General features: G+C 38.8%; 1 protein-coding gene across 1 annotated transcript in view; it reads right to left on the bottom strand.

Annotated features, from left to right (window-relative positions):
* Positions 1–4,937: 4,937 nt before the first annotated feature.
* Positions 4,938–18,186, bottom strand: part of MMS22L (MMS22 like, DNA repair protein) — a 94,626-nt gene continuing 81,377 nt past the window's right edge. Inside the window, exons 20-24 of the mRNA XM_074819507.1 lie at positions 13,233–13,444; positions 10,726–10,892; positions 9,269–9,365; positions 7,922–8,089; positions 4,938–5,629 (exon numbers count right to left, since the gene is read on the bottom strand). Coding sequence (XP_074675608.1) covers positions 5,548–5,629; positions 7,922–8,089; positions 9,269–9,365; positions 10,726–10,892; positions 13,233–13,444 — 726 coding nt within the window. The 3' untranslated portion in view covers positions 4,938–5,547. The remainder of the gene's footprint in view (positions 5,630–7,921; positions 8,090–9,268; positions 9,366–10,725; positions 10,893–13,232; positions 13,445–18,186) is intronic.

The raw sequence follows: 18,186 nt of genomic DNA, 5'->3' as shown, positions 1-18,186 counted from the left end.
ACAGAAGGTATATTTTTTTTCTTTTTCTCAGTTATCATTTTAAGGTTACTAAAGGAAAGATAAACCAGACTTCCCTCTCCCTGCCATTGTTCATGATGTGCTGGACATCTGTTTCATGTCACAGGGATGATAATGGGTCAGAGGTGATCAGTATTCTGGAATAGGGAAAATATAAAAATGAAATACTTCCTATTCAGCTCTGAATTTTTTATATATATATATATATATATATGTATCAAAAAGAAAATGGCATAGCAGTCCTCTACCCCCTTATATCCTGGAACAGTCCTCTGGCCAATGAGATCAGCATAGTAAATGCTCACAAGGCTCACACCTGCTGTAAACAGGTCTCCTGTCAACATTATTAGTGTTTCTAAACAAAAAGAGATATAGGGAATCATTGAATGGTTTGAGGTGGAAGGGACCTTAAAGACCATCTAGTTCCAGCCCCACTGCCGTGGGCAGGGACACCTTCCACTAGACCAGGTCACTCAAAGCCCCATCCAACCTGGCCTTGAACACTTCCAGGGAGGGGGTATACACAGCTTCTCTGGGCAACCTGTTCCTGTGTCTCATCACCCTCACAGTAAAGAATTTATTCCTTATAGCTAACCTAAATCTACCCTCTTTCAGTTTAAAACCATTACATGGTCAAGGGGTAAGAGGCCTGGGGGAAGAATAAGCTTACTGAGATTTAATAGTTTGTTATAATTCCATTGACATATGACGATCCTGTAGTAAGAGTAATTAATTAATGTTAAAAATAGCTTAATACCACCAACTTTTCATATGTAGAAAGGGAGGAGGACTAAGCCCAGGTGTATATGTTGAAGCTCCTCTGAGTTTCATTAGGAACTTTTAACTATACCCCTTTTTCAGGATCTTTTCACTTTCAGTTATGGAAGTTAGTTATAAGTGCAGTAAATGTCCATTTTTGCAGACAATGTTATTTTTAAACATACAGTGAGAGACATTTCTGTTCCAAGAAGTACAATAGTGTCCTACTGCTACAAAAATGCTGGCCAAAGGAGGATCCTATAAAAGGCAAAATCAGGCTATTACTTTATGGTGATGTTCAGACCCAAGCGGGGGCAAAACAAAGCTGTCTGGAGCAGAGACACGTTAGTGCAGTGAACACACTCAGAGCTGCAGCGTGGCTTTGGCACATCAGGTCTGACCTGACTCTTAACTCAGACCACTGCTGTGTCTCCATAGCGTATCGTCTTGCACCCAACAGCGATTTGCCTTTCAGCCCTCTGGTAATACCAAGTGCTGCTGTGAGACAACAGGCTGACAGCGGGCATCGCCTTCCACCACAGCACGTGTGGGCAGGCGCTGGCTGACGAGAAGGGAAGGAAGGAAGGAAGGACATGGGTGGGGGTCTTTGCCCTGATGTTGCTGCAAGCCTGTGAAAGGACGCAAAAGCCTGAATGAGCTGGGTGAAGGAACTGCACTGGTGTCTGTCTGTCCAAATACCGGTGGTAGTGGTAGCAGTGAGTTGCTTGCAAGAGTCACTGACTCCTACCAAATCCACAATCCTCAGCTCATCTATGGCAAGCACCTACTTTAAAGGTCTGGCCTGTGCCTGGAACCACAGCCCCCACTAGCAAACTGATCCACACAGCTGCTGCTGTCAGGGGCTGGCAACATCCAAGTGGCAGTTTCTGTTGTTTTCTCCACAGGCAATGACAGCACTTGTATTAATTACCAGTCTTTAGATACAGAGTTAGGCTTGGTAAATATCTCTAGGAAAGTGATCTTGGGACATGCTTTTCATCTGCTGGAAATCACCTTGGATTTGAGGCACAACCCTTTTCCTGTAATCAACAATCTATCCCTGTGATACTCACTTGGGAGAGTGGAAAATGGGCATCTGACCTATATCGCTTAGTGGAAAGCAGATCATCCTGCCAATGGATCAGCAGAGAAAGACATCTGCCCAGAGCTGGTGGAAGCTGCTGCTAATTTGTTACCCGTTACTCCTAAGAAACAAAGCCTTCAAAAGCCATAAGGCAGGGCAAGGCAGTGACACATCTTCACCCTGCAGGCCGGAGAGGATTTCTGTCCTGGTGCTCCCTATAGAGTCTTGACAATGGATGTCTGAAATTGCCTGTCCCAACGTAAAGAGACTACCATCTCTCATGGAGCCTCTGGGGTTGGTGTATGACTGACTAGTAATACCAGAAGTGTCTGCTGGTTCCATCCAGTTCAGATTTCAAATGCTTACAAAGCATCCATACACACTGGCAGGAAAATGAATCACAGAATTGTTTAGGTTGGAAAAGACCTTGAAGATCATCTAGTCCAACCATTAACCCAGCACTGACCGTTCCCAACTACACCATATCCCTAAGTGCTATGTCAACCCAACTCTTAAACACCTCCAGGGATGGGGACTCCACCACCTCCCTGGGCAGCCCATTCCAACGCCTAACAACCTGTTCTGTAAAGAAATGCTTCCTAATATCCAGTCTAAACCTTCCCTGGTGCAACTTGAGGCCATTCCCTCTTGTCCTATTGCATATTACTTGGTTAAAGAGACTCATCCCCAGCTCTCTGCAACCTCCTTTCAGGTAGTTGTAGAGGGCGATGAGGTCTCCCCTCAGCCTCCTCTTCTCCAGACTAAACAACCCCAGTTCCCTCAGCCGCTCCTTGTACGACATGTGCTCCAGACCCTTCACCAGCTTCACTGCCCTTCTCTGGACACGCTCGAGTAATTCAATGTCCTTTTTGTAGTGAGGGGCCCAAATGGTCAGAAGCAAGAGATATACGTAAGTTTAACATTAGGGAGTTGGCTGAGGTGCTTAAAATTATTCATATATATTAAAATTATTGTTAAAATTATTAGCTGCTGTCCAAAGTCACTGCACACTTAAGTATCTGCTGCCTAAACCCTACGATGATGTTTTCAGGTGCCACAGAGCCAAGCTCCATGCTACCAGGCTACTGATCCCTGGCAGAACTCACAGCGGGCTTGCTGCTGCTTTCACTTTTCCTACTCTGGGTACAGGGTCCAATACAGACACCTCAGCACACACCCACGAATTTCAACCTTGCACAAACAACCATGGGGATGAGTCCCCGGTGGAGGGAGAAGAGGAAAGCAAGCTTCCCTTCCTCTGCCAGAGGTTAAGGATACCACTCACCTGTAAGTGGAAGTCTTATTTTCAGCTCCCCTCTTAACCTGATTTACAGCAAGGCTCTATTCTATTGTTTATTAAGCACAGTGAAGAGGCAGACTTTGCATCTACATGCAGATGAACTGCTCCTGTCAGTGGTAGCAACCAGTGTAAAAGCTTTCCAGGATCTCCTGCTCTTAGCTTCAGCAGTTCTCCATGCATTGTATAAGGAAGCTAGACATTTGGACTGTTTTTAAACCAAACTCTTCATATGTAAAGTAATAAAAAGATTTAATTTAAATAATGTTCACTGTCCTAAGCAGCCTCTATACAGACAGCATCTAATAAGACATAATACATAATTTCAGTTCATGGTTTTCAGTCTTTACTTTTTCTATATTATACTTAAATTCAGCACTTTCTTATTTTCTAACTGATTTTGGACTGTTGTTTTGGTGTATACTTGGTAAGTCAGTATAGACTAACAAGTCTGCAAGCCTTCATCTCATTAATATTATCAGAACTGTCAGTCACATCTGCAAATGTCCATACCAAATAATTAGACCAAACCAGATTGCCCATTTGGCAGTGGTTGATGAATATGATGCAAAATGCTTTATTTCTGTTCACATTAACTTTTTGACAGAGAATAATGATAATTTCCAAACTGTTTAAATTAGTTTCTCATGCACCAGGAGTTATTACAGATTTACATAAAGCTATGTTGCTTTTTCAGAAACTTCCAAGCCCTACAGATAGTAGTCTTTAACAATCTCTAAACTCATCCTTAAATGTTTTGTTATAATATCTGCTCCATCCTTTAAAAGTCAAAGGTTTTACATTCAGGAAGTAATGCTACAGTCAGACATCTGTTCCATAATCTACTGTGTGATAGGACTCAAATTTCAAAGACATCTCTATTAATCTCTCTTGGAGAGGTTTTTATTTATTTATTTAAAAAGCTTTTTAGAGGCACAATCCTCTTGAGATGAATAAAACTCCTCCCAGGTACAGAAGCTTACAAGAAGCGACAATGCAAGTTCAGTAAGTCACTTCCATAATGAAAAGAACCTCCATGTTCTGCACTATTAAGTAGCCTAAAGAGGCTTTTAGTTACTGCATTATCTGAAGTAACGATAGCCGATTGAGGCAAAAAGATTATCTAGTTCGACTTGATAAGATTACTGCAACGAAAGAAAAGCTGCTCTGAACAAGATTTTAGGGATTTTTGTGGAGCTGTTAGACAGCTTCCCATTAATATCGTAAAGTTAAAATTTGGATAATTTTAAAAGTAAGCAGCCTGTTCACCAGTGTTGCCATTAGGGGCAAACTTACCACTCCCAAAGTCCAGTAAGTAGTTTCAGAAATACAGGTTACTGAGGGAAGTGAGAAGTGTGAATATCACAGGCATTAATGGAACTTTCCTGAGAACTTCAGAAAAAAAAAAGAGTAGAGAAAGTTACAGAGCTAGACCTGTCCTGGAAAGACCTAAAAGATAATCCATAACACGGCAAAATATTTGAAAGATCCAACTTCCCAGGCAAACAGAAATAATTACTAGTCTATGATCAAATGGAATAAATTCCCTAAATTAATATGTTCTAAGTCTATCCTCTTCATTTTTCTCACACCGTTTACATCTAGTCTAAGTTAAATGGATAATTAACAGTGTCGTGACTAACAAAAAGATTGTGGGATCGCTGTAAATATGGGTTAATTTTAAGAAAATAGTATTGAGAAGGAAGAGGACAGGAAGTCTGAACCTACCTTTTCTTATATTAACCAAAATGACAACAGAAGAGATTTTACACTGGAATTTGAAAGACTGTAATATTTTAATATGGGTGGAAGGTTAAGACAGTTATATACATTTTGTGCAACATATATACAAGCCCTCTCAACAAACAATAGCTCTATCATACTGGTGCAACTCCTGGTGAATGCATTGCATTCAACAAGATCACAGCTTTTTTTCATTCTACTAAAATAATAAATTAGAAATTACAAAGTTATGATTTTCCTAAGAACATACTGAATAAGAATTGCAGAAGTACAGTGTTAAGAGGGTCAGGTCTCACTCAATGTGAGCTGAGTTGTGAAATTACTTTGATTCTTTGAAATCCTACCTCCTATGTTGCAATACAGGCTCTGCTCATATAGACAATTTAACATGTAATAAGTTCACTGTATCTTTCAATTGCCATTCAACAGTATATTGACTGTTACTCTTCAGATGCATGACAATATTCAAATATCACAGAAATTATTAAAATTAATACATAACTTGGGAGGGGTGGGGAAGCACAAAACTGATAAAGGTATTGCCATTGTAAAGAAAAAGAACTTGGCTAGTGTGTCGTAGAATGCAGGTTTAGGTACCGACAGTGTCAGAATGTTCAAGAGGAAATGATTAAACACCAGCACACTGCTAACCTGTCTCACTTTCCAGTTTTTGTATCTCATTTTGTCCAGCCTCTGTGAGGTAAGATAAGAGTCTTTTATAGGCTTCTCTGTTGAAAAAATAAAAGAAAGTAACATGTTACTTAATCTCACACATCCTAGGAGTACAAGCACATAATTCCCAAACATATTGTTTACATATTGGGATAGCAGAACACAGTAACTTTCTTCCTCTCTGCCCCCACGCCTCATCTATTCAGCTGCTTTGTTTGCTGTGAATTTTCAGCATGGCAAGGCTGGAAAAAGAATAAAGATTGCCTTGTTTATGGCTACAGGTGTAGTGAAGATTCTTAGAAGTCTACTTGTTTAATAAAATGCTGTGAAATAGATTTTTAAAAGAATTTTAAAACATGGAGTTTCCAAGGCTTAGATGAGATTGGCATTCAAATGTCATCATGCTTTCTATCTGATTTCTGCATAAGAAATCTCTCTGTGCCTTACGCCACAGCACAGTGACGTGAGCCATGGGCACTAGGGTGCAGGCTGGCACTGACAAAGATTTAGACCATCATCCTCAAAAAAGGGCAATGACCGTTCTAAAATAAACCTGGAATTCAGAAGGGGACTGTCACTCAAGTGGATTTGCCAGAAGAGTGTGTATGCATTGGCAAGACTTCTCACCTGAAGTTCATTCTAATACTCTCCAATCTGGACAATATAATTATACTGTCTCTGATGTTTAGATCTATTCTAATTATATATCTTTTTAATGAAATATTAATTTGAGCAAACAAAACTGCAGTTTTCATACTAGTTCCCTTCAATAATAATACCGGACATCACCACTATAAGCATCTAATGCAACTTCTGAAGTTTGTTTCTTTTATATATACATGGGTTTGCAGTTTAATGTCTCCAATAATTGCACAGAATATGTTAACATAATATTATTTAGTGGCCAGGACTGAAGAAAAAAAAAATCAGTTATTAGTGTTCTTACAATAAACTGTTCATGGATCACCTTAGACTGCTGGGTAATGGAGCAAATTCTAAATACAAAATTATTAACACAAAACATCAACAACAGATTAGATAATATATATGTTAAATTATGAAGCTAAAACAAACTTAGCTCTTCAGAAATCTCCAAGCATACATTTCAGGAAGCTCAAACCACCTGCCTTTTTTTTTTTTTTTTCATATTTTGTAGGTAAAAGGGATGAATTTTACCTTATTAACAGTATTAAAAAAATGAAAATTGGCTATACATTATTAAAAGACCAAAAGAAAATAGTATGAAAATCCTGCATATAATGGTACTTCAGTCTGACCTTGGGTGAATTGCCTTAAATAAAAGCAAATGTATTTGTTGGTAGAAGATAATAAAAAGTGAATAATATAATTACAAATAATTTAAATTATTTTTCATTAAATGGAAAATTAATACCCTTTGACTACCCTTTACTGTCTCATGAGTTACATTCTTGCACAACTCTGTCTTCTGGGTTTCTTATAGCCCAGGCCCTGCTGATGTGCACCTCAAAACTTCTCCAGCCAGAGGTGTGACTGGGATCCTACCCTTGGAGTAGTCCCAGTATGGGCATTAATGCAAACGCTGAGGCCTGTTACGTGCCCTGACCACACGAGGGTCAAGGGCCAGCCCTCCAGTGAGCCGAACTAACAGGAGCAGCCCTTTTGACTCAGGTGCCACGCTGGGCAGAGCTTCCTGGAGCTCTGTAACAGCATTTCTATAGGTGCTGGAAGTTCACTGCTGCATCTGCGCCCAGGGACGCCACCGTCTGTGCGGAGCTGCTCACCTCACGTGCCATTTCTTCTTAATGCTAGATGGATTCACAAGTCAAACATTTCTGTCCTGCGTTCTTGTGGGCAAAGGGAGCAAGTGTGAGTCTGCTGTGCCCATGGGAGAGAGGAGGCCAGCCTTTTCAGGACACCCACAACTCTTGTATGTTTATATTACAAGACAACTCTCGAAATTAAGCCATGGGCATTTCTTTTCCAGGCATCTAAGATCATACCTGATTATACAGTGATTTTAGATATGACCCATAAAGTCCTCTAAAGCAGGGACTGACAGGAAAATTCTTTGGGGCAGGAATTCTTCTTTATTCTGTTTTGCAACATAGAGTGTAGTGAGCAGAGGCAACCTGGCTTCACATAAGTTCTACTGGGGTCTGTAGCCCTAGTGTCAAAACAGCTCTGAAAATATTTAGCAAATATAGATGTCTTAAAACCATGAAAGACCTGAGCAAAGGGACATTTCTGGATGAACACACTTAAAAATCACTCATTTTTTATTATGTGTGCTGCTGTCTAACATTGCTTTCTTTCAAGAGAATAAACCTCTACTGCTCATTGTCAAAAAACAGTATTAAAAATCAAACCTCTGTGCTGCATTTCTTCCAAGACCTTGTTTGTGCTCTGAATCCTTCAGAGACTGTGTGATTGTGGGAATCAGGCTGGTAACTAACGTCTGATCCAAGACTGCCACTGTTTCTAGTATGCTGAAAACCCGGTGATCATACACGGCGGTGTAGTCCTGGATAAACTGCCTGAGGGGGACACAGAGGCATTTAATGCAAGGTCGGAACTAGATGCAGAGAACATGCCAAGAACAACTGAAGAGTCTAATCAGAACAAGCAATCTGGCTGCATGGCAATTTTCATATTGTTTCACTTGAAATACTCTACATGGAATACTTCTTCCAAACGAAGCCATGCTTTTAAAGGCTAATGCTAAAAATCCCACACATTATTTTCGAGCAATTTATCAGATTCTGCTTCTGTTTCACCAGGGCTTACTTGTTCCAGAGCACTGCACTTTGTGGTTTTCCATTCAGATACATTAAACCATGTATTTATTATTTAATAAAAAATAATAATTAAAATAATAATAATAAAAACTCCAGCAAAACAAGAAATCTAGATTCAAGTCTGCAGAAATAATGTTGGCATTTCTTATAAGCTCCACTGGACCTTAAGCAGGGCAGACCTGGAAGCACACCCATTTGTCTTCCTGAGAGTTTGAGGCCTTTAAAGATCACAGATTACATTCGAATCAGAAGTAACACCCTAGGGATGAAACATCCCATGAAAGTGATATATCATGTACAGGGAGACTGGCATGCCCACAAACATCCATTCTTATTTCAGTGAGTCCCTCTGGAGCTTTCATCTAGACATGACCCAGTACAGCACGAGTGCTTAGGTTTGCAAAATGTCTTCAGGTCATGCAGCTCTTCTACTGTATCCATGTGAGAAATAGGATTCATTTTGCAGAGGCATGGAATCAGTATAATTTACATTATAATACTCTATTATTTGTCACAAAATCACATCAATCAAAAAAAAAAGCTAAGCTTGTTGTATGAGAATTTGATCTCCATTATATACACTTCAAATTAGGTGCACACGTCTTTCACAGCACCTAACATTGACCAGCCCCATTCATGAGGGGTTTTTCCCATTGCAGCAACAACATACCTCTCATATACCTTTCAAAACAGTATCTAATCCATCAGAAAGCAGGTATATTTCTCTCTTCTACTTTTTTTCTCTCTGGCTTTTTGGCCAAGCCATGTTTAAAACCAGTGCCAAAAGCATCACTATTTAAATACCATAAACAAGTGACAATGCAGTATGTTAAGGATAATTAGTTATTTAGAAAAAACATGTTTGCTGTCAATTGGCTTGCAGTAGCTTCCCTGCCAATTGGCATATTTTCTGGTTACCTAAATACAGAAGTCAGCTGGGTGGCACGTTCTCCTCCTGACCCTGCTTGGCAGCATTCTACCATGTACTGTAAAAGGTCTGTAGATATTTTTTTAACTGCAAAAGAAAAATCACAAGATTCACACTGAGCTCTTGAACTGACCATCTGGAGAATGTCTTTCATGAAGACTACAGTTTTTAAATGAGAAAAAAATGCTTTTATCTTACTTTGATGCAAGGCAAATGACTGTGAGAGCAGTTAGTTAGATTGGCTATAAAGAACAGAATGAATCACAAATTTATGCAAAAGTCTTATTTTCACCACCATTATCCTTTAAACATACAGATTTTTAAGTACACTATAGTCTCTTTAAGACAAAGCAAAGAGATACACACTTAGTGGAAATAGAGATTTTATTTAAATTCAAGTTTTGTTTGTATTCTTTAATCATTCCCATTTGAATTAAAGAAAAGCAGTCATGGCATTATATCCTGCCCAAAGCTATACAGATACTTTATTACAGATACTCCTTAGTTTCAACGGTGGATATTGTTCTGAATTCCACCCTTCTTTTTATAAGGGGAACTCCCCACCCCAAAACCTCACTATTCTCTTCCCCTTAATTGTTTCCAAATAAATATTCAAGTTGCAGCTCTTCCTTTATAAAGGTGGAACTGGGCTGCAAGGACTTTTCTACAAGGGGGTGGTGGAGCCCTGTCTAGGCAGGCAGCAAGCTGGTGGCTACAGCAGCACAAGGCTTTCAGCTTATTCTACTCCACAGCGTGTTGCAAAGCAGGTATGCTTGCATATCTTGTCCTTGAAACTTTTATAGACCAGAATCAAAAAGTACTTTATTAGACAAAATTTCCAGGAGAAGTCAGAGGTGAATCCCCATTTTGCTTAATGCCTCCACTGGCAGCAAGAAGTGGAAATTTTGAGCTTATGCACACATGCACATTCATTATACAACTGTGGGGTGAACAGAGTGCTTCATTTTTTAAGAAGCTAAAAATAAAGAAGTTCTCACTACCAAACAAAGCATGCTAAAAGAAGGAAGAAGACTCAAAGATGCCTTTAGAGAGCAACATGCTACTTTTAATCCATTTATCATGCCTCTATAGAGAGCACATACACTAGTCTTATTTGGTCTCAAACCTTTTGGTGCAAGAAAGCTTCCACAGTTATCAAGTCTGGGATAAATGAGATGGGAAGGATGGGGAGAAAGGAAATGCTCTTCAGATTCCTGAGAAGTTGATCATTAGTTCATTAGAGAGCGAAACAAGGCAGGACTTCTTTGCCTCTTGGAGACAGAAGTCACAGACCAGGTAAGGAAAAAAGAAAGCTTGTCCAGTTTATCTGGCCAAAGTATCTCATTCACCTCATTTAAGAGTCTTAAATATCAGAGTGAAAGATGCTCCACAGTACAAAAAGCTTAGAGGTGTGCAGAGAGGTATTTAAAGCAAACAAGCAGCTCACCTTGTAGCTCATTAACCAACACCATGCATTTCAACACGGCCGGGAGAACCAATTCAATGTCACATAGTTCAGTGCTTTGAGTTCTCTGAAGTACTTCAAGAATGAAAGCAAGAACTGAGGCCAAGCGAGGTGGTGGAGCGTTACCTTTGAACTGCATGTAGTTTTCACTGGGAAGACAAAGCAAACCAAAACAGAGTCTATAATTTGTTTTTTTTTCCATTCAATGCAAGCACCATACAACTTAAAATAACTTTGTGGTATTTCAGCAGGAGGCCTATTACATTGATTTCTATCTTTATCTAGGCTCAACTAATGGCTTCTATTTGTCTTAGCCTTAGAAAAGGCTCCCAGTTTATTCATCGGACAAGTGATGCCATCTGACTCTTCTGTTGAGGGAAGTGAGAAATAGCAGCTATGATAATCAAAGTTAAAAAGCCATGTGACTACAAAAGTTAAAATATAAAGGCAGCTTCATAAAATAACTGAAAAAAAAAAAGGAGAAATCAAGTTTTTAAGACCCTAAACCAACGTCCAAAATACAACTGCTGTTCAATTACTTTATTTAGCTTTATGTGCTTTTGTCAACTCACAATCCAACTTGTTATAACAGCTCTGCTGTTATACTGGTACTGTTATTTTATTTTTGTCAACAGTATGTTGTAACAGGACAGCCAATGTCTGCTTTTGCTCCGTCACAATTAACACAGTCATGGCTGGTATAAAATTTGTCACAAAGGTAAGAAGTGACCTGTCGATCTGCAACAAGAGCAAATTTTGACATCACGCACACTGAATGTCCCAATTTGAATGGCTTGATTTGTTATTCTTCCACAAAAGGATACAAAAAATCTGAACTACTGTTAATTCAGTAATTACAAATTACTGAAATCTGAAGACAGTGCGCTTAAATTGAAGGATTCGGGTCAGAAAAGTGCAGGTAAAAAGAACACAGCATTTATTCATCAGTTAGCAAGAGCACTCTCAAACGCTGCAAAATTACTTTTTAGATATTTAATACTGGGTAGCAGTAGCTACCCAAAAAAGGCATGTGTGTTTACTGAGCAATGTATCAATTAAAAAATCACCATCCTTGTTAAAAACTTACTAAGGCACGGTTCTACAACTTTCAAATGAAACCTGACCTTCAGAGATCTGAGTATTTCATTGCACAGCTTCAGAGCACTGGTATAACTTGGCAAATGAAAGTTGTAATGCTTTCCTTGTATATTCCTTGTATCATGTGGTCTTGCTCACTTTAGTATTAGCAACTCTGAAATCTTCTATCCTGTTAATTTACAATGAAAATTTCACACTGATTTTATTTTTTGGTGCTCTTCCACTAAAATGTTCTCTGGCCTGGATAATACACTCCTGATCCCATGGTTCAATTTCCTCTTTGCAGCAGCAAGACATTCACTGCTTTCATGTGTCAAAACAGCTAGCAAACTCTGTACGTATTTATGTATAGAGCTACTGACTGCCTCCTGACCACCCAACGGTTTGTAAATCTGACTGCTGCTCAGTTCTAAGATATTCTTCCCAGATCACTAAGGAATGTTGCATGTCTTACAAGTCACCAAGTGCCACTACACTTTCAGAACTTACTTTCCACTATCAACTTTAAAATTCACACATGCATGCACACATTCACAAAGAATATAAGATGATAAAGTCTGAGTATTCATAAGTTAAAAACATGTCAGAAATAAGACTACAAAATCTTAATTCATTCCTTCAATATGCGATAATACAGGCTTAACTTACAGGACTGCCTATAATATTTACCCAAGATCAACACTAAAATTCTCTTGACCAACATGTACATACACTCTTTAACGCAGAAAAATACAATTACCTTGGGTATAAGCAATCACATTATATTTCAGGGTGTTGAATTCCTCTCCCAACATTGACAAAAAGTACAGATTGTTCCCTGTTCTGCAGTACGTAAAACAAAGCTTCGGCTTTTCAGCAGCAGAGACCCAGCATTTATAGCTGCTGTTGACATCGTGCAAGTAGTGTCAGCACAGTGAACAAGTACTTTCTCCTTGCCTCTACATCTCCCCTCTTCCCACACCCCAAATTTTCCATTTCCCTGGGTAGCTGGCACACCTACGTATACCCTGACACTTATAGAGCAATGAGGCCTCCCATGCACTACGACTCTGTGACCCTAAATACAGACTGAGACACAAACATATGATGATGTATGTTGCAGTGCAATTTTTCTAGAAAAATACTTGCTTTTGATGTGGCCCCATGTGATTTTTTCCCCTGTAGTCTAGGAGTTCCACCCTCAATGACTCTTTCAGTAGTCTCCCGATCTTCCCAATTTTACTCTCCTGCTCTATACACATTGTCCTTCCTTTGCTCCCTGCCCAGCAACCTACAGGCTCTTCCCACAGTCAATCCACCAGTTACTGAGAAAAAAACAGTGGTATTCCCTTTCTCGTTAGCTGTTTCTGAAATCTGAACAAGTGATATTTTTTTACTTCACTGGTCCTTACTTTACAACATGCAGAGTGGTCTTCCGTAGACGGAGCATCTGGGGGGCTGTAATGGAACTGCATAAAGCAGTCAGCATAGGATGCTGTCCAACTCCAGGTGCAGTCGGAGAAGAAGGGAGAAATCGTCCAAAATACTGTTGAATAATGCTCCCAAGCAGTTGATTTAAATAGGCACACTGTGTTTGGGACTGACAACATATAAAGGACAAGCCCTGTAGAAGAAAATTTTAAAAAGTGAGAAATTGAATATATTTTTAACAGTACTTTTGAATAAATCTTTAACAACCATAGGCTAGATACTTGCTACACACTTTGTAAACTGCTGCACACATAGTGACTACTGCATGACAAACAAGCATCAGTAATTTGCTGCAGATATGATGGTCTACAAATGAAGACCTCACCAGGGCAAGGCTTGCAAACAAGAGAAGATTCTTTTACTAGACTAATTAACATATTGGAAGATAACCTTTAGGACACGCAAGCTCCCCTTCAAATTTGAATTCAAACCTTGGCATTTCAGACTTGAGAAGTGTTTCTGTGCCCAAGAGCTCCTCCTTTCTTTTTCAACTCTGTATATGGTCTAACAAAGTCAGGTAAGATTTATGAAGGGAGAGAGATTATACCTCATCTGTAAAGCACCATGTGAAATTTTTGTACGAACAACATAGAAAAATGAGCACTTTAGAATCATGGTCTGACAAGAAAAATTTTCCTTATAGTGTGAACAAATTAGGGTAAATTAGGCACCATTTATAAGGGATTTACAGGGGTTTTTTAAATCTGTTTAAGATAAGGCTAAAACTGCTGTGATTTATCCAATATAAGCTATATTGATCCAGAGAAAAATCTATAACGAAAGTACTTGCCCAGAAAATGCCTATCTGAACACTACCCATAGTTATACAACATATATGCAGTACATCTCTGACAAAGTGAGTGTTATTCTTACTGGTACAAGTTGCTGTGAGAGAAAGTTAAGAGTTTCCTTCCCCTTCCTTTGATTACAGAAAGGAAGAACAACAAATCACTAAGAAAAAAAATATTGTCTCCTATCACAAGGAACACAGTCACTAGCACAACCAGAATCCTCTTGAGAATTCAGTTGTCACAATAGTTTTGTCCAACAAGAATAATGGTGTAAAAGAAGGTCAAGCACGGAGTTCCCTAGACAGCAACTTCAACAGTACTTCAAACTTCCACAAGCACTGTAATCCAGGCTCCAGTTTTGGTAGGAGGAGTATCTGCCTGAATATTGATGGCTGCTGAGGTAAGCTAATGCCCCTAATACATGAATGAATAGTTCAAGACAGCTACTGGCCAAGAGTATTTCCATTGCTTTTTGCGCAGGAGTTCCTCCCCAAAAAGATTTTCATCTGTACCTGTCTGTGTGAACATGACAGAACAACCTTACAGGAAAAAAAGCAGGCTGAGACATAGCTGAGGGTTTTCTTGGGACTTTCTTGAAATGGAGAGTTCTCACTTTTGGTTCCACAGTAAACAAATACAGGAAACATGAGGTTTTAAGAAATGAGGTGCTTCAGGACCTGCCTGAAGACTTGCTGTAGGTGGCCCTCTTGTACACAGGCATGTTTGGTTAGGGTTTAACTTCACATACTTCTAGAGCTCCTTGGTAATTTTGGTAAGTCCCAATGATAAAAACCACACTTCCTGAACTGGGGCTTTGATAAAGTTCAGATTCTCCCCTCCTTTTGTGTACATACAGCAAAATTTTGTGGGAAAAGGCAGCTGCTGCTATATCAGAAGTCTTAAAAACACTGCTTGGCAAGTAGCAGACACAGAGAAACTATTACAGGTGACAGATTATTTAGTATGTAAACTTGAGTGTTTGGTGTTTTCAATAAGATGTTGCAGCAGGCATAAAGAAGTCTCGTCTGTGCTTTCGGTACTACAGCTCTCACAAAAAACAGAAAATACTCCATAATCCCAAAATCAGAGCTGGCACTCTTAAGACTCTAGACTGTTTTAACACTACAAAAAAATCTATGAGAAAGTGTATTAAACTATTTGATAAAAGAGACACACAGAACATCACAACCTTACAGAGGACACCTAAAGGAATACATGAAGAACGTAACACCTGTGAAGAACTAACAATGACAACTACTAAAATGAGACAGTTCTACAAATTCAGGATCAACAAAGGCTACATAGTATCAAGAAAAGAAGAAATCCGTTATTACTAAACAATAAGAGTTTTTAATAAATGAACCTAAAGATACTTCATAGGTGCAAGAAAAAGCAAAAAGTTTTAGAATTTACATATTTGAAGGAACATGAATTTTTGCACATCTTCTAACAGTTTCACTTGAAGATGGCTCAACAAGCCTAGTCTGATCCTTTTCATTTTTTGAGTCGAAGTAAACCAATTCTAATTTTTTGGGGTGTGGGATGGGGAGAGATGTAATCTGAAAAAGAAGGAAAGGATTAAAGAAAAAAACCCACAACACTGTCAAGTGCATAACTGAAAGATACGCTTCTTGACTAGAGAGGAAAAAAAGGATGTACGTTAACTAGTGATTTTTTTCTTTAGTTCTCTGATAAGGATAGAGTGTGCTCTTGAAACCCTGTGAGGAGAGCTGGTAAGAAGTGTTTAAAAACATGGAAAATGCTTTTTTTCTGTAACCAAGTGTTTTCTTTAGAAAGTATTCTAGGTTCCTTTTTGGTGGGTCAGGCAGAGATGCTGCCTCTCAAAAAAGGTGTAATTTTTAAAACCATGTAAACCAAAATTCTATCTTCAGTAGGAGGATCCTCATCTTTTTTCCTAATGAAAGTTACAAGATTAGCACCAATGGCTTCCAAGATACAATATTTTTTTTCGAGTGAAACAACAGCGAGAAAAATCACCTTCCATCTTATCAGGAGCCAGAAAAACACCCCCAAACAAAAAAAATCCTTCTCTTCTACATAGTAGTAAAATCCATGAATCAGTCCTCACCCATGAAGGGCACATCTACAGCATCAAAGCTCTTCAGGGAAGAATCATCACACCTTTGACCCTGACGCTTCTACTGTTCCTTAAAAGTTTCCAGAGAACAACTTGGATTTCTCTTTTGAAGGCTCATTGACTTTAGCTCAACATTGTGTTCTTTATTTTGGACTCTTTTTTTCTTACATAAGTGCAGAGAGCAACAGACCTGCACAAGGTCTGACAATGCCATATCCCATGTGGCACAAGGGATAAATTACCGACACTGCACAGTAGCTGCAAATCTCGCAGTACAATGGCAAAATATCCTAGGCAGCGCTGGCCAAGGATGTGATTACAAGGAAATCACATAGAACTTTCTTCTTTTAAATCCTACCAGTAATTAACAGAGATGAAGGAAGCTACTGTTCATATGAGAGAGAAAAGAAACACATGCTACTGGACTTCAATTCAGGACCAGAGATCTGAAATCAATCACATCAGACCCCTAGGACAATCCCTACAAAGCAGATGGACATTAAAGGGTTGATAGAGCTGCTCTCGCTCTCTTAACTATGTTCTTTAGCCATCTTCTGTGGTTAAAATAACCCAAAAAACAAAGACATTTTAAGGGGAGCAGAGGGGCATGACAACATCTGCTCCCCATTTTAGCAGAAAGGCAACCGATTCCTGTGCGTGTTCACTGCAGGAACCTTTTGTGGACAGAGCTGCCTCTTTCTTCTGATTTATCCATATATCTGTAAATCACCTGTGGAGAGCGAAGAACCGATTAGTATGGATTACTGGAACTATTCACTGCAGAAATGCCAAGCTACCTAATGATGACTTATAATATCAGTCCTGCTGTTGGAATAAATCTGCTGTTCACCAATTAATGTTGTACAATTCCTATTAAACACATACTATAATTCACAAAACATATTAATAAGCTTGCTCAAATATCAGACCACAGATGTGACTCACAGGAGGGCTTTTAAGGTCTGATCTCTGACTAATGCTGAGCCTGCACAGGCCCATTAAAATCACTGGAAAATGTATGTGCCAAGTACTACTTAGAATTAAGCTCTTTCACCACTCTCCTGTATTTAGACAGAAATCAACCATCTTCTGTGTTTAGACAGGTTTAACACTGATAAATCAAGCAGGGTAAGTTGCTTTGCCATCATTATGTATATTATGCTTTTTTCATGCCCCTACACTGTATTCTGCAAGATATATTTAAACTAGTATCTCTTCTCTAAAATAAGTTCTGAACACCGCTTCAGTTCTTTCGCATATTACTGGTAAATGCATACCAAAATTCCTCCAAATCGTTCTCCAAGAAATCCATTCAAAATCAATCTCAACTGCTCTCATATTTCCTCTGGTAAGCTTCAGCGATCCACTATCACACAAATCAACTCAACTTCTCTTTACAGTGACAAAATATCTCAAGTTAGATTTCACATGCCTTACTATCTTGTAATTAAGAACAGTCCCATAAAATTATAAGATAGCTTTTCATTCATGTTCTTCCTGCTTTACTTTCTGAAGTCCATCATTCAAACAACTCTGAGGACAATTTTGATATTATATCCCAACAAAATCTTTCTTAGGTCATCAAATATTATCAAAACAGATGATGCACAGTGAAAGAAATAATATCCACACAGTAGCCCTTTAGGCAAGAAAAAAAAAAAAGTTTAAAAGTTGCTAGAGCTAAGCTATTTTGACAAGGCAGCATCAGTGACAGATTAAAGGAAACTTCTAGATAAATTCAATGTATAGTAGAGAATTGACCAGTTGCCCAATAACGTCAAAAGGCACAACTGTATAATCCAAATTTATATATACAGTAAACACAAACATAACAAGTAAATATAGTCAGTCTGAATTGAGGAGAGAGAAATGCAATGTCTAGTATTATTTAGCACACTTGACAGTTATTTATGCTTGTGTAAAATGAAACAAAGTCTGTAATTTTGATCTATTAAAAATAAACCTGTGGGTCTGGGGTGGTGAAGG

Source organism: Strix aluco, chromosome 3 (genome assembly GCF_031877795.1).
Source record: "Strix aluco isolate bStrAlu1 chromosome 3, bStrAlu1.hap1, whole genome shotgun sequence".
NCBI classification, from domain to species: Eukaryota; Metazoa; Chordata; class Aves; order Strigiformes; family Strigidae; genus Strix; species Strix aluco.
The sequence above is the reverse complement of the archived record's forward strand: the minus strand, read 5'-3'. Positions and strand labels throughout refer to the sequence as shown.